At 35.5% G+C, this 26,570-nt stretch overlaps 1 protein-coding gene across 1 annotated transcript in view; it reads right to left on the bottom strand.

Moving 5' to 3' along the window:
* LOC106663687 (C3 and PZP-like alpha-2-macroglobulin domain-containing protein 8) overlaps nucleotides 1–26,570 on the bottom strand; it is a 648,112-nt gene that overhangs the window by 238,948 nt on the left and 382,594 nt on the right. The window contains exon 4 of the mRNA XM_014388721.2: nucleotides 5,538–5,689. Coding sequence (XP_014244207.1) covers nucleotides 5,538–5,689 — 152 coding nt within the window. The remainder of the gene's footprint in view (nucleotides 1–5,537; nucleotides 5,690–26,570) is intronic.

Below are 26,570 nucleotides of genomic sequence, written 5' to 3'. Positions count from 1 at the left end.
TTCACTACTTTCGTGGTCCGCTTGACCAATTAAACATTACAATTAATTAAGGTTTTTAGTTGAGATGAAAAAAAAGTTTATGTCCGAGTGGATCGAGATCACGATAGCTCAGGTGGTAGAGCAGCGGCGTATCTAGCCGAAGATCGTGGGTTCGAATCCCGCTCGTGCCACTTTTTTATCTCAACTAAAAACCTTAATTAATTGTAATGTTTAATCGGTCAAGCGGACCACGAAATTAGTGAATTTAGTTGTAATTAATGTTATTTGTTGAAAAATAAATTATAAATGAAATATAATGCAATGTCTCAATTTCATTTATTAAATCGGAAAAATTGTTCCTACGTTTATTTCTTAAACTTGGTGGCAAACCATGATTAGTTAATGAATTTTTTCCCTATCTCTGAAGATTCAATCTTTGCATCTGTGCATCAATACAGATTTTCCCTCTTTTTGCCAGTTTCGAATGGGAAAATTCGAACGGTTGTAGGTTGAGATGGAGAGTTGTTGTTTTAGAGGATCGAAGTCATGATAGCTCAAGTGGTGGAGCAGCGGCGTATGTAGCCTAAGGTCGGGGGTACGAATCCCCCTCGTGACAGTGACTTTTTTATCTCGACCAAGACCTTAGGCAAAAAGAATATATGATAACCTTGGATATTTAGCAGAGTGAAATAAACATTTCCCTACTATTTCTCAGTTTTATACAGGGGGGCCTTAATTATCTTTAGTATACTCGTAGTAAAACAATTTATAAATTTAAACCATGTATGAAAGGATTGATCATGAATGATAACTGTTTGAATAACAATCGCGATAATTTTAAACATTGCACTATTTATTCAAAAATGCATTAACACTAAAAATTTATAGCAGTTTGGAAAGAAATAATCAATTTCACTTATTAAAACTGACATAAAACTTCGAATATTAAATAATTTATCTTTATTAGTTAATGGAGGTAGTAGCAAAAATTCACGCAGTTAAAATTATACGATGGCCTTAATATTTAATATATTTTCATTACACTAACTCTTAATAATACAGAAGTTAAATAATTAAATACTATCATATATGAAATTATCTCTCTACAATTTAGATTAAATTTTTACTGTACATTTGATGATTTATTTTACAAACTGCCAATCAACAAGTTTTTAAAGAAAAATGTCTTCATTGTCCTTTGCAAAACTTGCTTATTCCAATGGGGTTGTTTATGATTACATTAAGACGGTGGTGAGTTCCTGCTAACTGTGTGATAATAATTGCCAATTGATCGATTCCGTCAGGAATTTATTCAAAATGTAGAAAATACAAAAACAAGACATATTTTTCCAGACTTACAATGGGACAACTCAGTGGAGAAATGTGATGCTAATGAAAAAACGATGTCTTCTTTAGGGCAATAATTACCAAAATTCAAAATTTGGCATGTAATACATCAATTAATTAAGAAAAGTCAACGTACAAGTTACGTCATTAACAAATTAAGATTACAACCGCACATTTTTAAACCTCTAAATTTTTAAAAACAATAGCTAACAATAATTAAAACTTTTATTGAAGTCTTCGAAAGTCTGTTTACCCAGTGATGCAATGTATTACAATTGGAAGGAAAATGTTTTCCAAACTAAAATGCAAAGATCTGCCTAAAAAATGTCAAATATTGTGTATTCCATCCTTTGTAAAAACTGCCCAATGATGCATTACGGTCAGACAAAACAATGCCTGGGTGAAAGGGTGAGACAACACCTGTACAATTGTTCCGACGTGGGTAGACCAGGAACGGCTTTGTCAAAACATCACCATGACACTAGTCCTGACATAAATTATGATGAATTGGAGGTTGTTGACTTGGAAAACGTCTTGAACAGGAGACTTGTAAAGGAAATGCTTGACGTTAATGCAGATTTTAATTCATTGACCTTAAGAAGCGACATTAAAAGTCTTCGGTGATTTGATTTAGGCTTCCTTTAATGTGAACAGTGTCCATCTAGATTCTACTTAGTTGATTATTTAAAATTATTTATGGCAATGTAACCTGTAAGTATCTAAATTAATTGATGGCTGATATTGTAATCCTAATAATGAATTGTTGTAATTGTCTGTAAAGCCTTGAAGAAGATCATAATAAAGGTTGAAAGCTTGGCGAGAAGTAACAATACTCACTTCTTTGTAATTAGATCCCTGGTCAGAGCAAAATGAAAATATAACGACGACGAAAAGAATGTGAACAATGTGTAACAAAAATTAAACCTAATGACAATGACTTAGAGTTAGAATATGATGAAGAATTTAAGACAGAAGATTTTTGTTAGCATAATTAATCCTATTAGGCCCATTGTTACTCTGAGACGTCAACGTACTCAAAGTTTTGGTATGAATAACAGCTTTTGAAACATACCCCAGTGCAACCGTGGGGTTCAATGAACGATTTCTTTTCTCATATCTTTCATCGAATCTGTTATTAATTTTTCTTGTTCAAATTTTCGTAAAATAAAATTTAAAGACGTTTGCTTATATGTTTGCTTGATTTAAAAAAAAACATTGTTTTAAATCTAAGCAATATAAGAGCTCATACCGTCTGTGATTATACTAAAAAACAAATCTCATAGCATTTCAATTAGAAGGAAGCTCAAAATAAGGGCTTCTACAATAAATTTTCTTCAAAGAAATAAAGTACCTGGTATAACCCTTGAACAAAGGATCACAAGGGGAAAACACACAGGCAAGATTCGGCATAAAGCCAGGAACACACTTACCCGATGCAACGCTATGCGACGCTACCCGACGCAAATCCAAAGTCCAATTTTCCCCATAAGATTGCACCCCCGTGCACATCTGCCGATGCTATGCAAAGCTACCCTACTCTACGCTCTGCGATTCCCCCTGTCCTGATTTTCGTCGAGTAGATCGAGTACAATCGAAAACAAAAAACCGGACACTCATATTTTTATTCAAACTACATGTATTATTTTCGTTATATTAATTACAACGTACATATTTTAATATAAACCAAATTATCCGAGATCAAAAATTCATTACCTTTTATTTTTAAACAAATTAATGTTAATGGTTTGGTAGAAAATTGGTCAAAACACCGGAATACCATTTTTTGATATAATGAATTTTACTAACAATTTATTACACGGTTTTGCACATAAAATTTAACTAACAATTTATTTCATGGTTTTCTCATAAAATTACACCATCTTCGTCGAGTGTTGTCAAAACAGGCCACTAATATTTTTTGTAGTTTATTTCAAAGTAAGTATATGTAATTTTGTTGTTATATTAATTACAACATTCTTATTTTAAAATAAACCAAATTAAACTAGATCAAACATTCATGAGTTTTTATCAAAATTATTTACTTATAATGGTTAGGAAGAAAATTTATCAAAACGCCGGAATAACTTTATTTAACTAACAATTTATTACATGGATTTGCTCAAAATAATGCATTAAGAGGCATTGCGATTGTGATACTGATTTGTGATAAACGCTATGTGATTGTACTCGGCATGTGCTTGCGTCGGGCAGATGTGCTCACCCTACCAAAACGTTGCAAGGCGTCAGGTAGCGTCGCATAGCGTTGCATCGGGTGTGTTCCCGACTTAAAGCCGCGGCTCTATTAAGCACTGGCCAAAGACCATGCAGTAAAAAAGGGGGAATAAACCCCAAAATGGCGTACTGGTTATACACTACAACGATTAGGCCCTTGGAGACGTATGGAGCTCTAGCATGGTGGCCAAATAAAACTTTTCAAAACGGAAAAAAACAAATCAAACTTTTGGACATTGGGGTATTCACGATGTTTGTAAGATGTTAACTCGAATAGAGAAATGTCCAGTAAGATCGTGAATACTCCCTTCTTTTCTTAGTATGTTAAACTTTAATTTTTCCGCAATCCGGCGCGTGGGGATTGGTAGAACCAATAAGCTATAACAGTCCTGGATAGGAATGGAAATCTTTAATCTATATATCGATTCACCGCTTCACCGATATATCGTAAAAATATATTGATTTGGGTTTAGGTACATTACGGCTATTTTATAATATCCATATGAGCTAGCCCAATAGGAAGAAAGGGACGTTAGTAACGGTAAAAATATACTCGTGGTCATGAATAATTATATAATCCTTATTAAGTAGTAATAAAAAAGATATAAAACAAAATAGTTTAAGGTTATAAACATTATGGTTTTTAAGCCTTTCGGGCATGTTTTTGAAGGTGCCACTTGTTTCCCTTTTTCCGGGGCATTAAAATATTTCCAAACAACACTTTTTTTACTTTTTCCGGAAGGTGCCATCATAAAAACGTATTTGACAGTATATATATATATATATATATTTATATATATATATATATTGATGTGTCATATCAGATGGCATTCTTTAATCCAATTTAAAGCACTGACCGTGATTTTTTAAAATTATTTATCCAATAATAAATAAAAAAAAGAATTGGCAAGTTTTTTAAATGAATTTTTTTCGTAAATAAAAAACGAATATATCGATACATTTCAAGTATTTACACTCAAACGGGGCCCCGAGGAATATCGAGTACTCGGGGTGAGTGTGCGACGTCTGGAGAGTAAAAGTAAGTTATTAGCGAGAGTGGAGAGGGTTCAACCCCGCCCCGAGGAATATCAAGTACTCTGGGGTGAGTATATGACGTCTGGAGAGTAAAAGTAATTAATTAGCGTGAAAGGGAGGGGTTGCTTATAACCCCGCCCCGAGGAATATCAAGTACTCAGGGGTGAGTACATGACGTCTGGAGAGTAAAAATAATTTATTAGCGTGAAAGGAGGGAGTTGCTTATAACCCCGCCCCGAATGAATGTGACCAGACATCTATGTTTGTGGTGATGTATATATATGTATTGTATGTTTTGTTTTTATTCTGTATTTGACAACCTGAGGTACAAACTAGAGACTAGCATTCTAGAATATCAACGTAGTATATATCTGAAATCAGAGAGTCAGTAACCAGATCGAGATGCTCAAATGGATGCAGTTTAAAACAACATATGCGCGAAAGAAAAGAAAAAGATGGAAAACAGGTAGAGGGCCGGCGATGACCTCAGCTGTTTGTTGGCCCATAAACTTCCCACTTATATATATAATATACACTCAAATATATCGATAAAAATCCCTTGTCCCTGAAGGCTTATTGTTGTTTGTTATGCTTTTATATGTTTGTTTGTTTTATGTTAAATTATAAGATGCCAGAAGTTAGAACAAAAGGAAAATTAATCAACTCTTTCAATCAAAATGCTATCTATGCACTCGAAAAGTACTAACAAATGTCACGCTTCAATTCGTGCCGACATACCTAACTTGTGTCTTAACGTCAAACAGCCTACAACTTTATAGGGTAAGGGGTATGTCTATTATGAATGAGAGTATAAGGACAGGTCAGAAATTAACAAAATAAATGTTTGGTCTGATTTAATTAATGCATATTTAAGAATAAAAATACGTGTATGTTTGAATAGTATTTGTAGATATGAGTGTTTTTCTGTGTTTAAACGAGCTTACCTTGGATGAGAGCGGTGCTTTGTGCAAGAAGTTCCGTTGAATCCGAAGAGACGAGCCTGAGGGTGACGTTAGTCGGTTCGTTCCTCCCGAGAGAGACGAGGACCGCCGTAGACTGGCCGGGCACCCCGACCTCCGGGCACACCACGGATATCCTGTCAAAAAAAAAGGCAAAAGTGAATTTGATTCGAGACCGGATCGGCTTTTTCACCCGGCTTATAATTAAACCGGGAGGATTTCCACTTAGGCTTAATCACCGGGAACTTGGGATGTTCCATTACACCGTGAGCAAACAAAGCGTAATTAATCGCCTACAGCATCTCGTCTTACGGCCTCGGCCTCTGAGAATAAAAGGTTTTCACGGAAGAGTCGGATCTGGAAACTGAATATTTGAACATTTAACCAAGGGTACCGGGTTTAATAACACTTGACTTGAAACTCAAAAAGTATTAAATTAGCAACGTTTTTAACGAAATTTCAGTCTATACCAGTGTTTCCCAACGGCAATTTGAGTTTTAAAGGGGGAAATTTTGAAAATATCTCGTTTAGATATTGAGTCAACTATGTGCCGATTCTCACTATTCATTTATATTCACGATCTCCAAATAATTTTTTTTAGGCACTCTCAACACGACACACAATAATGACCCATGTACACAGAAAACAATCACTTCGAGCATTGAAGATGATCTTGATAAAGATAGAAACGTTGGCACGATAAAGAAAATGTTTTTCTAAACCTACGTCACACCAGACCGCATCTCACGATCTTCAAATAATCACTTTTCATTTCGTTGAAAAATCATCGAATATGGAAGCTTCTGTTCGCCATGAAATATCTGATTTTTTTAAAATTTATTTACAGTCCAAACAGTTCAGGTACCCAAGCATAGGACCGTCAAGCAACACAACGAAACAGTCATTACAACATAAAATATTAACAAAGGATATAAAAATAAAAATAACAGCAAAGAAGTTCCAACACTTTTAACAAAAAATCAAGATTATAAATCGATTAATCAATAACACATCAAAAGTAATAAATAAACCCTCAATTACATTTTAAATCTCGTTCTATATTTTTTTTTAAAAAGACCGGAAGGTCGAGGAGAAGGGGTCCGCACTGACAGCGAATTTATTTCTGTAGTGCACAGCTATGGAGATTAAGGGCGCTGACACACGAAGCGGTTTTGCTAGGTTGTGACACATGCAGCGGTGTGATGTGCGTTTTGGCCGAAGCGGTTTTGTTTTCTCTCAGTTATTAAGTAATGTATCCTACAGTAGTGCATATAAGCATTGAACATCGCAAGGTGTTATTTTGCAGTTTGTATAACAAGTCCTGTTTAATAAATATATTGTTCTGTAACTGTATATAACTTCGTGTATTAGTTACAGCCTTACAGACCATTCCCCCCATACAGTACTTTTTTTTTCTTTGATGAAAATTCCATGGAACTGGCTACAAAATGAAATCTCACAGTTATCTACACACTACGTCTCGTTCGGTTTTCTTTTCTCTATGAAGTTTTGAAAAATAGTCTTTAAAAATAAATATTTAAGTTGATTTATATTTAGATGGGATCTCGGGTAGCCGAATAAGCGTGTCAGACTCTCGGCTTAGATCCTGCAGTTGTAGGTTCGTTCCCGTTTCGCTCCCCCAACAAAAAAAAATCAATCCTCTCTGATCAATAAAAGTAAAGTAATTCCTGTTCAGAGTCAAGGAAGTTTTAAACTACTTTTCATTTTTCATACTATAATTTAAAAGGCACAGAGCTGGGATTTGAACGAGGTCCCCTTCCTACTCCAGATAATATTCAAAACAAAATCTTTATTAAACTAGTTACTACCATGTATCACCGACAGTCATACGCATACTTTGTACCCGTAAAGCTGTAGAAATCATTTAATTATAGGGTGATGTACTTTGAAGTAGTTGTAAAGTTAAAAGAGGCCCTGGAGGAAGGTGAGTTCGTTTTAAAAACGGTTGTTACTGTACAGCACCGTATAATCTGTAAATACTTAGATTTTTTTGCCCCATTTTTAGTGGTGGTTAAGTATCAATATGTAAAGCTCTAGATGTCAGGAAGTTGAGAATTAGCTAAAATTCTATTGTTTATTAATCTTATTGAACTGGCATTGGCCCATTCCCCATGGAGTTCCCATGGATGAAGAGATACTTCTTTTGTCTCTGTTGTACTATCGTTGGAAGAAGAGAATGGAGAAAAAACACAGGAGAATGTGGGTTCATCCAATTGTCGAGAAGAGAAGCGAAAGAGGGCATTTTAAGAATTTGTTTTCAGAGATGAGGAAACACCCTGAAGAATGTTTTAACTTTACCAAGATGTAAATGAGCAGTTTTGACGAGTTACGTAGTAAAATAAAATGCCGCATTACAATTTTTTTTCTCCACGTCTATTTTTTGCATCTTAAAAGTAAATTAGAAGACTGACAAACAACAACCCTTCAAGAAAGCGGGGTACGAACAGCTCGAATAAACGCCTCGTGTGTCAGGGCTGATGCAATACTTGGGTACCACTCACCGCCTGGCGTTTTCAAAACCGACGCGTTGGGTCGTCTCCGCCACCGACCGACTCGGTTTGAAAACCGCCAGGCGGTTACGACCGCTACGTCTGTCAGGTAAGGGCGATGACACACGGAGCGGAAGAAGTATCTCTTCATCCATGGGAACTCCATGGGGAATGGGTCAATGCCAGTTCAATAAGATTAATAAACAATAGAATTTTAGCTAATTCTCAACTTCCTGACACCTAGAGCTTTACATATTGATACTTAACCACCACTAAAAATGGGGGGGAAAATCTAAGTATTTACAGATTGTACGGTGCTGTACAGTAACACAACCGTTTTTAAAACGAACTCACCTTCCTCCAGGGCCTCTTTTAACTTTACAACTACTTGAAAGTACATCACCTTATAATTAAATGATTTCTACAGCTTTACGGGTACAAAGTATGCGTATGACTGTCGGTGATACATGGTAGTAACTAGTTTAATAAAGATTTTGTTTTGAATATTATCTGGAGGAGGAAGGGGACCTCGTTCAAATCCCAGCTCTGTGCCTTTTAAATTATAGTATGAAAAATGAAAAGTAGTTTAAACCTTGCTTGACTCTGAACAGGAATTACTTTACTTTTATTGATCAGAGAGGATTGATTTTTTTTTGTTGGGGGGAGCGAAACGGGAATCGAACCTACAACTGCAGGATCTAAGCCGAGAGTCTGACACGCCTACTCGGCTACCCGAGATCCCAGTTAAATATAAATCAACTTAAATATTTATTTTTAAAGACTATTTTTCAAAACTTCATAGAGAAAAGAAAACCGAACGAGACGTAGTGTGTAGATAACTGTGAGATTTCACTTTGTAGCCAGTTCCATGGAATGTTCATCAAAGAAAAAAAAAGTACTGCATGGGGGAATGGTCTGTAAGGCTGTAACTAATACACGAAATTACATAGTTATAGAACAATATATTTATTAAACAGGACTTGTTATACAAACTGCAAAATAACACCTTGCGACGTTCAATGCTTATATGCACTAGGATACATTACTTAATAACTGAGAGAAAACAAAACCGCTTCTTTCAAAACGCACATCATACCGCTGCATGTATCACAACCTAGCAAAACCGCTCCGTGTGTCAGCGCCCGATTAAGACTCTAGCCGTATTTGGTCCTGTGCCGTGAAGTACTGAACAGTTCATGGGTCCGTAGTTGACGCTGGGAAACCCTAAAGCCAATACAAGATAATAGCTTAATAGTCAGCTTCTCATTGGAACGTCGAGATCGCGGGGCTATTGGCGGGTTCACTTTTGTAATTCATGTCGAGAAATGTAGTTATAGAACTCCTTCAACCTGATGACGAGCGAAAAGCTCGTAATCCGGTCGTTGCAAAACAACTTACCGTGAGTAGGAACTATGTTTTTAACAAGGACTTAACATTTCTATACAAGATAGAAGACTCCGGGGAGTCAATAAAATTATTTATGACCTTCCACAGAAAAATAACAGAAGCCAAAACTCTTCTATACGCCAGAGAATCCAGCCTACTAGAGCAAGTCTGGCTTCATAGGAGCACTGACGGTAGTTCCTGTGATTGCATAACTTGTAGTACAGGTATTTCGTGGCTTTTCTCTGTTCCCTTCCTACCATGTAAGACCCATCTAAAGAATCCGGCCACCAAACAACACTGGCGTAATCTAGGTGACTGCGCACCAGTAATTGATAAAGTAATTTTATTGTAAAAGGGTTCGTACGTCAACAGTTTGCCTGAGTACGAATCCTAAATTTTTAAACGATTTATTCCTAATGGCATGGATGTGGTCTCGAAAATCACAATTCTTATTAAAGATAACCCCGAGATCCGACATAATACCTACCTCATCAATTTGAGAACTTTACTATAAACGAATTGGTTGTAATCGTGAATTATTTTTTCTTGGAGAACTTCAAAATCTTACATTTATTTTCGTTTAATTTCAAATTATTACGCGTACACCAAAGCCAAAGCGTCTCAAGTCATTTTGTAAGAGAATGCAGTCATTTAACGATTCGACAGGGCGATAAATTTTCAAATCGTCTGCTAACAGTAAAAATGAAGAATTAATGAGAGGAGCGGCGACGTCATTAAAAAATAAAATAAATAAGATCGGACCAAAATGAGAGCCCTGCGGCACACAAAATCGTACTTGGACAGGTTTCGATAAGTCTTCACCAAATCATTGGACAGGACCTCGGGTTACTCCGAACCGCAAACATTTTCTGCTATTTTTAAATATCCCGTAATGATTACTGTCAGTTTCATTTTTTCATGGAGTTTCACGTAAGGCTTATCGCCATCGCTGCATTAATTTAAATTATTGTTCGCTAAAATCTTTGTAAAGTCTCGCTTTACTTTACTTTCATAGTTCAGTATATTTTATTAAAGTGTCAAATAAATGATATGTATATCAAAAATTGACAGATTATACTAATTTAGTTTTCAAAGGTCCTAATTCTATAATAATGAGAAACTAGTATTTTTTTAATTTTTGGGTAAATTTAGCATTAATATTAATAGGCAGATAGATACGAGCTATTCGCGTTTTTATGAAAAGGAAAAAACTTAAGACTAATATTTCTCTATATCTTAAATAACATCATACTTGTAATTTTATAGGCTTACATAATTTGTTACCAATACTGGCTTCTATTAATTAATAATTAGTATTTTGCTATTGGGGACTAATAAAACTGAAGAACTAATATCAAGTGAAGGAAAATGAACAGAATGAAATACATCCTGAGAATCGAATTACTTTCCAAGATTATAATTTACATTAGGAAAACTGCATTTGATTGAAATTGATTATTTTTTACTTTGGCTGGTTATTAATTAATGTTTGGGAAAAACTTTTCGACACATCTGTTATAGTGCGAAAAGTCAATTACTTTGCGACGAAGAATAATTTGGATCTTTCAGATGTCCTTTATAAAAGTACTTTGGACCTACAAACTCACGTCAGTCCTCCATCGACCGCTATTTCAGAAAAAAAAACCGATTCTTACTGAAGCGATTTTACCACGTTTGAAAAGAGTATAACTTATTTTAAAAATTGAAGAACATAACAAAATTAGTACGAGATCAAACAATTTTTTAACTCTCATATTCTTCTCATATTGCTTATAAAAAATTTACTTACTATATTTTATCAATTATTCTACAGTGATTTTTTTCAATAATTTTTAACTTTATTCAATGAGTATTTTAATATTATCGATTACATCCTTTATATTTAGTGGTCTATTGACCAAATTACTTGTTTCAATTAATTAATCTTTTTATGTAAGGTTTTGGTTGAAATGAAAAAGTTAGTGCCACGAGGGGGATTCGAACCACTTCAGCTATCGTGACTTCGATCCACTCGGACACCAAGTGAAAAATGGCAAAAAGGAGGGAAAATTCAAAAGGTTGTAGGTTGAGATGGGGAGTTAGTGGTAGAATAAAATGCAGAACAGACAAAATCAATCCTACAAAAATTTACAAAAATAATCCACAATCTAAAGGAGCTTTCAAATTACGCGCGTTTTTCAGTTTATGTTCAGTTTATGTGTTCAGGAATTAAATTGTAAATCCATTTGGTCTTCATCATCATAAATCAGCATTTTAGTCCTTATTTATGATTTTCGTCGGCCTATCCTCCACGGTTTGTTTTGTAAGTCGATCAGAGGTGATCGGAAAAGAACAAATTGCAGAAATTGTTATATATTTTGTATATGTGTCATAAAATCGTATTTAACCTTGTTTTAGACCTAGGAACGATTTTTTAGTTTTCCGGCAGAACGCTTTAAACGGGATCTATATAGAAATTCTGTGCGGTTATTTTGGCTTTGATCCAGGCTATCTATAAGGATGTGTTGAAGCTTGGCCAACCGAACTGTTCGATACTCTCTCGGTTATAATTCGTACGTAATAACAATTAGAAACGATAAAATAAAGCCTCTCGGTTAAACGGGCCAATGCCATTGTAGACCAACTTGTTATGTATCCCCAGGGAAAAAAACTTCAATGTAGACACCGACTACATCGTCTACCTCCAACCTGATCTATTGGCTTTGGAAACTTTCAAATAGCGTGAATAGATAATGTTAATATTATATAAAAAACAATGTTTCAACACAGAAATTAAAAACTTATTTTGTTTTTCTACACCTGGTTGCTACAAAAAAGCAAAGATGCTGCAAAAAACCACTAAATATTTTGGACAAAAAAAAATTTTGTACATGTGTAAAACTAATCGAGTTTTTATTAAACTGCGTTAGAAATGTCGAACTGATATTGATTGGGTCATTTACTGGGTCCGTCTATTGTTCGTTCAATTCCTTGTCACTCAAATGCTTTGAGTCATTTCAGTGAGGAACTCAGAGAAAAGTAGTTGCTAGTTTGATGTCACCATATCTTGATCAACAACCACTATCACAACTTCATATTCATTCAGCTTGTACCTAACTAAATACCATAATACTTAGTTACTGACCAAATTACTTCTTTCTATTAATTAATCATTTTTTGTAAAGTTTTGGTTGAAATAAATTTAGTGCCACGAGCGGGATTCGAACCCACGACCTTCGGCTAAATACGCCGCTGCCGCCGCTCTATAGCTCAAGCGGTAGAGCAGCGGCGTATTTAGCCGAAGGTCGTGTGTTCGAATTCCGCTCGTGGCACTAATTTTTTCATGTCAACCAAAACCTTACATAAAAAGATTAATTAACTAATTAAATACATTAATAATACACTCGTTTATGATTTTTGGACATCGAATCGCGTTCACCACGCATAAAAGCTTACTTTGAGTTTTTGCATTTCAATCAATATTAATAAAATTAATAATTATTATAATTATTATACAATTAAAGAAGGACAAGTGAAAATTTATCCTATCTTTATACTGTTGAATTTTATTCGAAAAATGTTACGATTTTTGAAATGTGCAACATCCAACACCTCAAATGTGTATTCCTTCTAAATCGTAGTCATCGACATGTGAAAGATTTTTCTTGCATTTTTTATCAAAATTATTAGTCCAAGTAAGGTTCAAGTTTTAAAAAGAATTGACTTCATTACAATCTATGAACCATATTGGTCCATTGTGCCATGTGCATTAATATCTAGAGCTCTCAAGCTTTTGACCAGATCTCAATACTTCGTTATATTTCTTTGTCAATCCTTTACGTCTGAGCTTTTACTGTCCCCGCATAGGCCTTTGCACTAAAAGAGGACATGTTCCGCTGTTTCTTCTTCTTTCTGGCAATTCCTCCGGAGTCTTCAGGGTCAATTCAGCAGTTCTTTTAATCCAAACACGCCTTAGGATTAGTCGTTTTGCCAATTTCTGCACTCGTCTTTTAATGAAGATTTTACTATCGTCTGACCTCGAATACATTCCCATTGAAATCAGGCCTTTTTCTTAATCCGATGGATCTACGTTTTTGGCAGTTTGGTATGCCGCAAAAGGGTTTAGGGCGGATAGGAGTCCTTATTGAACTTTTTTCGGCAAATTTATCAGTCTCTTGCCCTTCTGTCCTGTGTGCCCTGGGGATAATTTCTTAGGTAAGACTTGCCATCTGAATAGATGCTATTCTTTTGTTAATCTAGACTATTAACATCCTTGGCAGAGTGTTGAATATTAGTCACAATCTACCCTTGAAATGGTAAAATATTGCCCAAAGATTATATAAAACTTAGTATTTTTCATAGTTTATTTGTCCGTAAGTGTAATGTTATTTCCAAATATAAGAAAACTTGTATATCAATTATGACGAGTACAAATTGGCGAGACTCTCATTCTTACCAGTAGTTTTAGGAAGAACCTCGCAACATATATAATAACAAAAATTTAACAATTAATGACTATATAAGCTATATTATCTCTCGGATGTCGTAAAGAAGGAGCCAAGGTTTTATACGAGTAGTTAGAATAAAACCACTGCCTGCTGGCTTAATTCTCTAACCACGCGTTCTTCCAGATATACACGGAGCTTACTTTAATTTTTTTAAAATTTAACGACGAACTAGATTATCGACCTGCTGGATACAAGAAGTCTTTTCAGAGGATCTTCGNTTAAAGTAAGATATCCAATTATTGTTGTAATTATTGTTTTTTCATGTTTTAATTGTTTGTTTATATGATAATAAAACAGGCCCTGAAGATGACAGTATAAAACTGTCGAAAGCTCGGCGGAAACCGTAAGGAAGTTTTCTCTGTTTTGACCTCTTCCGAAGATCCTCTGAAAAGGCTTCTTAAAAAAAATTAATTATGGATACCTGGATGATTGAACTTGTGAAGTTACCCCTGAGCACTTTTTACTACAGGTTATACCTACACTTGGGGTGCAAGCGGTTTTGAAAAAAAGTCTATTTGTATTCAGCGGCCCTACATTCGAACCCGGGAACTTACTTTACAGTGGTGAGTGGCGTGTCAACGCCTTAACCGCCGAATGAACTAACCAGTTGTACTCCTTTTTGGTTCAATTTTGGAAGCTCTCATCAACACGTGTGTAAATTGAGCCCCCGGTGTTATTCCATCAGAGAAACTCATTTTGGAAGGAGGTCGAGACCGAAATCAGGGTTTCTGAAACCCGATCTCGCCGAACTTTTTGTTGATGAGTACCATGTCGATTTTTATTGAGGCCACCGATTCCCTTATGCGTTTGAAAAAACCAGATCGATGGGAATCAAACTCATAACCGCGGGACTTACTAATCTGACGCTTTAATCACTCGGATACCACGGTCCGCTCAAGCTTACTGTAGAAACGATAAAGAGTTTCTGAAAAATTCGATGATGTTTTTATTGATTATGATGTTTCTTATGAACCAGGGAGTAATTATAAATTTCCAGAGAAACCTGTAACATTCTGTAACATTGGCATTTTAACAGGTTGATGCTGATCTCTAGGTGCAGACATACATACGTCTAATGATTACCATATATATTAATCTCTTCCAGTCCAGTGGAAACGAGTCACTTGTCAGAAGGTGTTCAAGCTGTCAGGACCGACAGTTCATCATTCTAAGAGTTGATGCGTTTCTTCCAAGTAAGCTTGATTAAATCGTATGTAGCTTGTTTGGGACGATTGCTTTTAAATCCTCCTTCAAATAGACTCCTGGAATGTGGTATTTCTTTGGTTGTCCAATTTCATTATCGGTATTTGTACTTTTATTTTACTCTTCCTATCCAACATAGAATTTCTTGTGTTTTCTTGGCATAATATCTGTCAATTTTTCAATTGTTAGAAAGTCGATGTGACGATTAAACGATTAAAGGACCAAAAATAATGTAGATATGCTTTGTGAAACCTGGACGCTGATGACTTTGGCGTTACATGTTGTCACGTCTATGCTGATTGAAATATTTTTGAGATTAAACGGAGATAAAACATTTTGATAATTCTTCAAAGCGTTGTCATAACAAGTTATTATAAAAATAGTTTATCCTAATTACTACTGATAATAATAATATTGCCGGCGGTTGAAGGTTTTAAATTGCTAGATTTTCCACCATGGTCATTACCTCCTGCCACAATTATCGAAGATCTGGCCTTATTGAACAAAAGAGAAACACATTCTTTGATGATCAAGGCAGAATTCTTGCGAATTTTAAATAGCTATCCCAATTATAAAGTTTTTTATACCGATGGGTCTAAAAATGAAATTGGTGTAGGGTGTGGGATATTTGCTGATGAGTATAACCTCAGCTGGTCTTTATCGAATGAGGCTAGCGTATACACAGCTGAACTTCATGCAATCAGAAGATCATTGAGCATTATAAAGGAATCGCAAGGAATTTGTAATGCCATTATTGGCTCTGGTACGAAAAGTGGTCTCGAAGCAATCAAAAATAGTTTCTCGGTTGACCCGTACATCTTAGAAATTCACAAAAAATCTCTACGAAATCAGAACACTTAACAAACATGTGGTATTCGTTTGGGTTCCTAGTTATATCGGCATTTCTGGAAATGAACAAGCTGATCTACAGGCAAGGAACGCAGCAAACCATAAAGAACATATCAATTTCCTCTCCGCCCAGATGATATAGTCGTTTATGTTAAAAACATTATACGCCCAGATGGAATGTCTGTAGAGATAGTATGAAAGAAATTAAGCCAGTTGTACATAAATGGCCAACTGAGGAACTTGAGAGAAAAGAACTTGTAATTCTCTCTAGATTGCGAATAGATCACAACAGGTTAATCCATAATAGGCTTTTAATAGACAACAACCATCCAACTTGTCCTCGATGTATGCGAAGTGGAGAACGTATCGTTCTGACAGTAAAACATATTTTGGTCGACTGTCGCACTTTGCAACCCTTTAGGCAAAGGCTCAACCTTTCGAGTGATTTAGAGGAGTTACTGGGACCCCAGTGTTTCTTTCGAAGAGCACTTTTCAGCTTTCTCAAATTTATTGGAATTTATAATGAGATTTAGGCATTTTCCCAAATTGTTATACGTGCAAGATCACATTTTGCGTTAAAATTAAGTTAAAATTAAAGTTGAAATTACGGAACAAAAATTCAAAATTGGAGTCAGAGCTTTATAGCACTCAGAAGGGATATAGCTAAACTAAGATAGAAGGTTTGGATGTTAGGGCGTGAAATAATAATAATAATAATTGTAAGGTCCCGGATTCGAATCCAGCGACCCTGCATTCGAAACCGACATACTCACAAATGGACTTTTTTTCAAAAACACTGGCACCATAAGGGTTTATACGACCTCGGTTGTTGCGAGCCCTTGTAAAACAAATAAAATAAAATAATAAAAACCAATAAAATAATAATCAAAATAGTTGTGAGATTTCCCTTAAAGCGAGTTGGGATAACGAGCATACTAATAATAATGATGACAATAAGAATTATTATAAAAGGTCGGGTTCAGGCATTGACATGGCGCTCAACACTGTAAGGTAAAGGTTCAAAGTTCGAATCAACCGGCCTTACATTCCAATCTGAAATTACAAATGGACTTTATCTCAAAAACGCCGGCAGCACGAGGGTTGATATGACCTCTGCTGTTACGAGCCCTCATAAAAGAACTAAAATAATAACAATAATAATAGACAGATGCAAATTGAAATTGCAACGTTAACATTTCCTCTAGTTCCAGTGTTAAACGGACTGGGAAAGGAAATTAGATGAGGTAGCGCGATATCGTCAGTCCCTTTGATCCACCCCGTTCTCAAATTAAACCAAACAAAATGGTTAATGGAAAATTGAATACCTCGGAACACTCCATTATCACTCCAGCCTGAAATATCTTTCAGCCGTCGATACGACCGGTGAAATTTATCGTTCCCCTTCTGGGTGGCAAATCCAGGCAATAAATGCCCGGCGATGCCTTATTTGTTGTCGGGTAAGCCCGGCAACAAATCATAGGAGGTGGGCGGCCCGGGATCCTCGAGCTAATCTGGGGGTGGACGCCCTCCAGGACCAAGGCCCACCCAGAGGGATGATCGGGTATTATCCCTAAAAATTAAACGTTCCTCACTGAGATTCCTCCCTAGATCGATTACAAGGATGCAATTAAGCGCAACATTGGGAGACTTAAAAGAAACGTAATATCAACGGGGTAAATAAACTGGTAATTACTATTTGATACTTTCAAAGCTGGAAAAAAAACAAAAACGAAATAAGAGTCAAGTAGTATTAGTAGTAAAAGTAGCTATACGATTCTAAGGCCTTGTCTATGTGGATCATAATAGATTGTGGCAAGTTCTTCATGATATGGGGATACTAAGTTATCTTGTCCAACTGCCTGGTTTAAGATTGAAAAGGAGTATGGCAAGGTTGTATACTATCATCCTACTTATTCAACTTGTCACAGATTACATCATGCGACGAGCATGGTTCGAGGAATCCACTGGAGTAAACTTTAACATTCTCAGATGACCAAATGATACCCTCTTCATTACTGAAAGCGTGGAGGAGTCGAGGAGCCTTATGACGGAGGTGATAAAAGAAAGTGTGGGTTGCGTTAAATCTCAAAAAGCCAAGATTATGGCAACCAGCTTGAATGATAACTAGTAAATAGAAAAAACATGGAAGCAGTGAAAGACTGGCAAACACAGACATTTTACATTTTAAGATGGATCCTCTTTGGTGGCAGACTAGTAGGCCGCAGAAGGGTTTTGTGCCCAGAGCTCCCTTTTTGGCCAACATGTCCATCTTTTTGTTGCCTCTATGCCCCGAATGTCCAGGGACCCATGCCAGGGTCACGTCATTGGTGTCGCTGACCTCAGCTCAAGTACCCTTGTCGGTTTTGGAGCCGTCAGAATACAAGTAGGAATTTGCCTTTAGTGGTATTCCTTTGGATCATTTTTACCGTTCTGGTATCAGTACTTTATACTTCTTGGTAAAGTTGTACTTGGAGTAGTGGCATCAATTGGCATACCTAGAATGGTATTTGCCTGAATCTCTCTCCCTCAGTTTCCATTGTTTATTTACATGGCCTATCATAGCAGATGGTTGCCCATTTATGAGCCTGTGGGCTGACGCTCTGGCTTCTTCTTGGTTTAAAATGTGAAGTGGTGTTAACAGTTAAGTTTAACAAAACTTCCAAGGCCGCAGTTGGTGTTGTGCTCATGGCACCAGTGACACTGAGGCAAGCTTGTCTTTGAGGCCACATTATAGCCTTATTGCTTTGACCTGAAGAGTTTTGGTCCACCATAAAACCGACCCATATGTCAACATTGGCCTTAGGACACAGGTGTATAGCCATAGGGTTATTTTGGGGTTTAGACTCCAGTTCTTGGCGCAGAGCCTTCTGCACCTCCCCAGGCAATTTTCGCTCTTTGGCTAGTTTTAGTTAGTTGTAAATTCCACGTGAGCCGCTGATCTAGTGTAATTCCTAGATATTTGGCCTCCTTGGAAAATGGAATCAGAGTCCCGTTTAGGCTTGGAGTTTTTGAACTTCCTGTTGTCCTCTTCCTTGTAAATGAAATCATTATGATTTTATGGGGGTTGTTAAATAACTCCTTCCTTTTGCACCTAATATACTTTTGTTTGTCATATGGTCAAAGTAATAAAAATGACAAAGGCTCGTAAAAACCCAGGTTTTAAAATTTTGCCGTGCTGTTTTTGACAGTCAGAAAGAAACAAGGTAAAATCTCAATTTTTAGTGTGCATTTCTTTTCTTCTTTTTAACAGCGATTATTTACTTTCTTACATAATGGCCGAGTTTTCATTTCGGCGTCCCCGGCGGTAAATAGGGCCAAATAAGTGCGAGATGGAAAATGAAATGAAATAAATGGTGAGGTATTACCTGACTACGTTTCATATATTGGACAATATAACACCCTTCCGTGGAATATTAAAGGTTACTGTAGTAGGGAAGGGCGGTTATTTCTTGTTTTATTGCTCTCCTGCTCGGAGGGATGTCGGGGGTGGGTTGGTTATTGAAGTTCGCGCCACTTGTCGCCACTCTCCTTCAACTCCGTCCACCCCCGACCACGTCCCGGGATGGAATTTTATAAATGCTTCTAATTTATCGTGTTTACCAGCAAGGGACCAGGAGAAATGCGGGAGAGGTTTGTCGGCCAATCAGGCCATCCTGGCAGAAGCTAATAAATTTTAAATAAACTTTCAAAAACGGTTCTCTCAGGCTTAAAATACCCATTTTGATTATACCAACATACCAACTTAATTTGCATCCTTTGTGATTTTTTTAAGGGAATCAAAATAAATATTCTCCCTTTAAGTGTTTTTAATTTATTTACTAATTATAAATGATTTTTTTTTATAAATCATACTAAAATAAATTGTATGTATATTCAACAAAATTTTTCTTAATATTTATTTGTTTGTCTATGGGCATCCTTTCCGGGCTTCTTTTCGAGTACTGTCACACTGTTCCCATTTCCTTCATATGTCACATCCGATAGTTTTTTAATAATTTCGTAAGGCTCCGTATATTTAAAAGAAAATTTAGCCGAAATTTGTTTTTCTTTTGATGACAAAATATATGATTTAATGACAACTTTATCGCCTATTGAATCGAACATCTTTGTGTGATTTGTTATAAAATTTTTCTCTCATTTTTCTTGCTTTCAACAAATTTTTGCACCCAGTTGCCCAAACATCAATCTGATTATCTTTTTCATTTAAGTCCCATTGCAACATAATAGGAGTCCTCATCTCTCGAACTAAGAACAATTTAGAAGGGGAAAAACCTGTCGACGAGTGGATAGTTGTGTTCAATCCTACTTGTATAAAACCTAAATTTTCATCCCAGCGAGACTGATTTTCGGCATGGGACGCTATAATCGCTGCTTTCACATTCTTGATCTGACGTTCCGCTAGACAAGGATTGGGATAATGTCTGATCAGGTATTATCAATATATTACTTTATTTATCATTTTGTACTTTCCTTCGTGTCGATTCGCTTTAATTTCGTCCAATATTTTGCTTATCACAGGATCATTCTGCTGACACTCAGAAAAATTTTGAAATATTTCTGGCAATTTCGTTAACATCGGTAACATGTGTGCATCTTTGGGCTGACTCTCTGGAGGATCACAAGGATTTCGTGATAAGTAATCTGCAATCGAGTTCTTTTTGCCCGGCAAATGATGCACACTGTAAGAAAAAGGCATCAATTTCATGATCCACCTTGCTAATATTCCACCCTGAGATGTGATACTTTGGAGAGCTTTCAAAGCCGAATGGTCGGTATGAAGTTCGAACGTACCTATCTCTAGATAACTTCAGAATTTGTCCACGCCATATACCATCGCAAGCATCTCCTATTCATAGGTAAAATAATTTCGTTCGTGAGCATTGAGGCATCTGCTCTTAAATGCAACAGGGATCCTACCCTCCGCATCTTCTTGAGCCAGGATTGCCCCAATCCCTACTTTTGCAGCATCTACATATAAATGGAATGGACTGTCAAATTGAGGCAACAATAATATTGGCGCTTTTGTGATTTTTTTGCGTAATTCTTCCCATGCATCTTGCTGGGCATGTGACCATTCCATGACTGATCTTTTGCGTCGCAATTCGTTTAAGGGCTCTGATACTACAGCTAAATCGGGTATAAACGTGGGAAAAAATTGACTGCCCCCATAAATTGGGCAATTTCTGTAGGAGATTGTGGTCTTTTTATGCTCATTGTAGCTTTAATTCTGTCCTCTTTTGTTGTAATTTTACCGTGCTTCGCTACATGTCCAAGGAATTCAATTTCCGTTTTCCCTAATTGTAATTTCTTTGTATTAACTGTCAAATTAGCCTGTTGCAATCTTCGTAACACCTGTTCCAAATGTCTAAGATGGAGTTCATACGTCTCCGAATAGATGAGCAGATCATCCGAATATGGAAGAAGGAATTTGTATTTAAATTCACCTAAAATTTCATCCACCAGAAGCCATAGAACTTGTCTCCCTATTGCTAATCCAAAAGGGATTTTGTTATAAGCATATGTGCCAAATGGTGTTGAAAAAGCCGTGAGTTTTCTACTTGCATCATCCAATGGTATCTGATGATACGCTTGATTTAGATCCAACATACTAAACTACGTCACTTGGTCCCAAACATTCTATTCCTTACAACAAAACAGATTTTCCAACAGCTAAATTAATTACGGATGTAGACTATGCAATTCAAAAATCCACAAAAACAGAAGAAGAAAAAGACATCACACGCTCAAAATGCATTAACACAATAAGTAGAACTAGAATCTAGTAGTAAAAACTTAGATCATATTGTAGTAAGTCATTTACTTTTTATTTTATATGATTAATTATTTTCTTGAAACATTGGAATCAAATTTTAATTTTAACAATAAATTAAACGCGTGTGTGGTGATTAGTGACCGTTGAATAATTAATAAATTAAACTTTTTTTTTGGCGTTATGAACTATGCATATTAGCCATGTGACAATTCATATATGTGTGTTCAAATTTGGGGGGATTATTGTGAAAAAAGGGTCAGAGGCGACGGTGGGAATCGAACCCACGACCGCGGCGTGAGTCTCTCATGCTAACCACTCGGCTACCGCGGTCCCCAATAAATTAAACTTTTTTTTTGTGGTTATTTTATTTTTTAATTTTTTCTCTCATTTTTTATAAAAAAATTTACTAACGTCTTAAAATTGGTAATATATAAAATCTCGAAGTAGCCTTTTGAGCCCGTTCAACTTTAATATTCAAAATTAAAATAAAATAAAATTGATGTCCAACCTTCACAATGCTAATAGTTAATTAAATACTTTCTAAGAACCTTTGTCTCAAAAATTTAAATATTTTCTATCTTTTATAACTAATTACAATTAAACAAACGATCCACTCAAAACTCGAGCAAAATGGCGACTGATGATCCTGGCAATCACTCCCCTCTTTCTGAAAGTCTCCAGCTGACCCATCCACAACAAATCAGATTTGGAGGTTTTCTGATTCGTTTGAAAATCTGCAACTTTTAATTGTGATGGGCCATCACATATCTATTTTAATACAGTAAAAAACAAACATGATACAACACAAATGAAAACTTTTAATTACTATGTCAACTGAACTCAACCGAAACATGACATTGTCTATTATGAATTGTATTGGTATAAAAAACAAATTACTTTTTTTATTAAAACAAGTTGATTATTTTTCAAATAAAACTTCAATTGTGTTTAGCTTCTTTTAGATGGTCCTTAAATTTCGAAAATTTGTTCAATTCAGGCAAGCGTTCTTTAACTCTTGTTGTTATTTCTCTACCACTTTGTCCTATATATTTAATGACGCAATCATTACGATTAAGTTGGTAAACCCCGCTTTTTGCCAAGTTGTCTTTAGGTTTTGAGAGGCAACTAAATTATTCTAATTTAGTTTATATTTTTAATCACTAATTTATAATTACTTTCTTACATTATTTACTAATATAATGTCTACTTGTGTTATATTTCCCGCTTTTCGCACGTTCAAAATTGAGCGGCATTAAAAACCAGCTTCTCATTGGAACGTCGCGTTGGTGGGGACATCGGCGGGTTCACTTTTGCAATTCATGTCGAGAGGAGTGGAACTCCTTCAACCTGATGATGTGCTGGGAGCTCGAAATCTGGATCGTTGGAAAACAACTTACTGTGAGTAGGTACTATCTATTTAAAAAGGATTGAACACCACATTCACTCCACCATTCATCATTTCTACTAACTTAAGTCTACACGCCGTGTACTTTTTTGAGTCGGTGGGGTTATTTGAGTCCGCTTGTATGTTATCAGTTGTAGTTATTCTTCTGTATACGTTTCTTGACAAAAATCACCCAGACTCACTGAAAATAGGTAGAGGCCGAAACGCATCTGACAGACCAAAACAGCGGGAATGGTTAGACCAAAATAATTGGTAACGATTCAATTACTGGTCGATCAACAGCGCAGAAAACATGGATGGTTAGATTAAAAAAAAATGAAGGGTTTATATTTGCTACGATAATAGAAGGAAAATGTAAACATAAAAATTTTCAACATCGAATGTACTAAAATACGATTCTCATTTTCATTTTATTTCTCATTCTGTAGACAATGGTAAGAACATCATTGATAATGTATTTTCATTACGAGAAAAACGTACGTGTGAAGTGCATAAACTTCATGCTGATTGAGTTAATCCTGGAAATTTCTCCCAACAAAAATATATAGAATGTAAAAGATTAATCACGAGGAAAACAAAAAATTATGAAGTCAATAAACCTCAAATGAAGATGAGTACATAACCAGTTTTTGATTTAACGCAAAAACATTGAACGACCGCAGCAAGACAAAAAGAATCGCCGAGAAATAAAAAGTTGATCTAAAAGCTAGAGAAAAAACATCGAAATTCTGAATACCAATGGAATGAGTCTCTATTTTTAATATGTTCTTAATTAAACAAGAAAAGAGAACTGGTTGAAACGAAACATTGAGATTTCGTTGAGAAATTAATTGTAAAAAATAATAACTTTCCAATAGAAGATTTATGGTGAAAAATCAAGGCCAAATTTATGATTTTATCTCGGCGTTTTATAGCTGACGGTAATATGACGAATGAATGATGTATTACAACCGAGGTTTATTACGTGCTTAACACACCACACGTCAGTGGAGGTCTCGCGTCTGTCTGTTCCGTCATGAACAAGCCTGCATCGCTTATTCTCTCGAGGGACAATAAAAAGCATAACCTTTACGACAGAACCCCTAATATTATCCATTAGCCTGAATCCCACGGGAGACGCCGTTCCCCTTTATTTGGAACCCTATCGCGGTCCCCTGTCCCATGGGAACATACCCTAGGCATGGTATTACATGTCCCCTCTTGTCCAGATTAGGTTTAATTCTGTAAAAACTGACCTTCCAGGAATGACTCGGTATGAATAAAACATACAAGTAGTGTGTGATTATCGTACTATTCATTAAGGAAAGTAAATGAACCAATAATCGTAAATAATATCTGCAAGGAAACCATAATGGGTGAACAAAGCAGAACTTATTTAATGTCAAAACCGAACCACATAAAATAAAATGGATTTGTAAGTATGCAGAGGGGGACCGCGGTAGCCGAGTGGTTAGCATGAGAGACTCTCACGCCGTGGTCGTGGGTTCGACTCCCACCGTCGCCTCTGGCCCTTTTTTCCCGATAACCCCCAATTTGAACACTCAAGAATTCGTACTTTGGCTAATATGCAAGATCATAAGGCCAATAAAAACTTTAAAAAAAAAGTATGCAGAGGACTTATTTCTAATCATCCCTAGAGACAAATTGTTTGACATACTATCTATCTTCAACAGCTACCATGGAGCCATAATATTTGTACAGATTGGCACACAAAGGAAATAAATACGGACAGAATTTTAAATCTGCACACTTTTTCGGTAATTGTGCCAGCAATGAATGGCACTGGGAAGAGAATAAAAAGGAAATAAAATATAGCGTAAAAATAATTACCCGAAACCCCTATGCAACAACCTTATTCAACTATTCATAAAAAATAAAAATCCACCTCGTTATATCGGGGTAATCCAACACAGTCCTATCAAAAATAACTTACCGACATATCGATCAATAAAAATGTTAACTTATGTACCTAAAATTTCCTAAAATCTAAAAAGGATATTTAGTACATTTGCTCCGAATATTCTGATAACCTGCAAATATTGTAACAAAATATCACAATTACACACAAACATGAAAAGGAAAGAAAAGATAGAAAACCAAACACATGGTAAATTGCAAATGTTTTGACAAAATATATTTAAAGGAGAAATGCTACAAAGAGTGAGTGTCCGAATAGGACAACATAAAGTAGATTATAAAAATCAAAGTAGACAAGATGCTGGACTATCACGTCATGTTCATGAATTAAAACACCTACTAGATTTTAAAAACTAGAAAATATTGGACAAGGAAACAGTGTCGACCAGACGAAAGTATAAAGAAAAGTTCTACACAAAATCAAACACATACAATTGTAATATAAAAATAGACAGGATGAGTGTAAGCAATATTTATGAGATAATTGAATATGAAAACACAAGAAAAAGAAACCCGAGATACATTCCATGTTTATTCTCTAAGATCAATTTTTTTTTCGAGCGACTCAAGTTGAAAGTTATGTATGTAATGAGATGTCTAGAAGAGAGGTGACGGTCGAAACTTAACGTGTTAATAAAGGGACTTGTTTACATCGCAAGACTTCACGCCACAGAGTGGACTTCTTTCGAGGAATCGTATTTCAACCGATTTAACTATATATAACATGTCATCAACCATCAAAAATTACATAAAAATCAATTATCATATGGAACAATAAATGTTCGCATGAATGAATTTTTTCTTAAGACAAAAAGGCCGATGGGAGAAGTTTTGAAAACGGTAACGGTTCTGGCTCCATTTTTTGAGAAACATATTTTTTTCCTGACTTTTTACAACAGTTCAAAATAGGGTTGTGTAAAACTAATGTACTTTTTATCTTCTAAACAATCAGAAGGATTATCTTAACAAACTTAGTGTTTAATTTTCATTAAGTCCAACTAATATTTTGACAATGCTGTGAAAACTCCATTGAAATGTCGGACACGATAAAACATTTTTAAGGTGTTTAAAAACAATTACAATTTTTTGACATTTTCGCTCTTGTATTATTTTGAGAAGAAATAAAATATTTTTCCATTTCTTTTTACATTTTTGTTGAAATACCTTTTATTTTAAAATAATCGGTTTTACTTTTGTGGAAATAATTTTTTAATTTGAAATGATTTTACAATAAAAGGTTAAGATAAAAAAATGTTTTTTAATTCGATTTTAAATTTGTTGAAAAGTTGTTTTATTTTAAAATGTGTTTACAAGATTAAGAAATAAAACATTTTTTCATTCATTTTAAAACTTGTTGAAATAATTTTTCATTTTAAAATCTTTTTAGAAGGTTAAGGGTTAAAAATTTTTTTCATTAGTTTTTACCCGTGAAATATTTTTTTAATTTAAAATGTTTTTACGAGCTTAAGCTTTTGTTTTTAATTTTGT

This window comes from Cimex lectularius, unplaced genomic scaffold (genome assembly GCF_000648675.2).
Source record: "Cimex lectularius strain Harlan isolate CLEC.00 unplaced genomic scaffold, Clec_2.1 scaffold227, whole genome shotgun sequence".
Classification (NCBI taxonomy): Eukaryota; Metazoa; Arthropoda; class Insecta; order Hemiptera; family Cimicidae; genus Cimex; species Cimex lectularius.
This window is presented reverse-complemented; position numbering and strand designations above follow the sequence as displayed.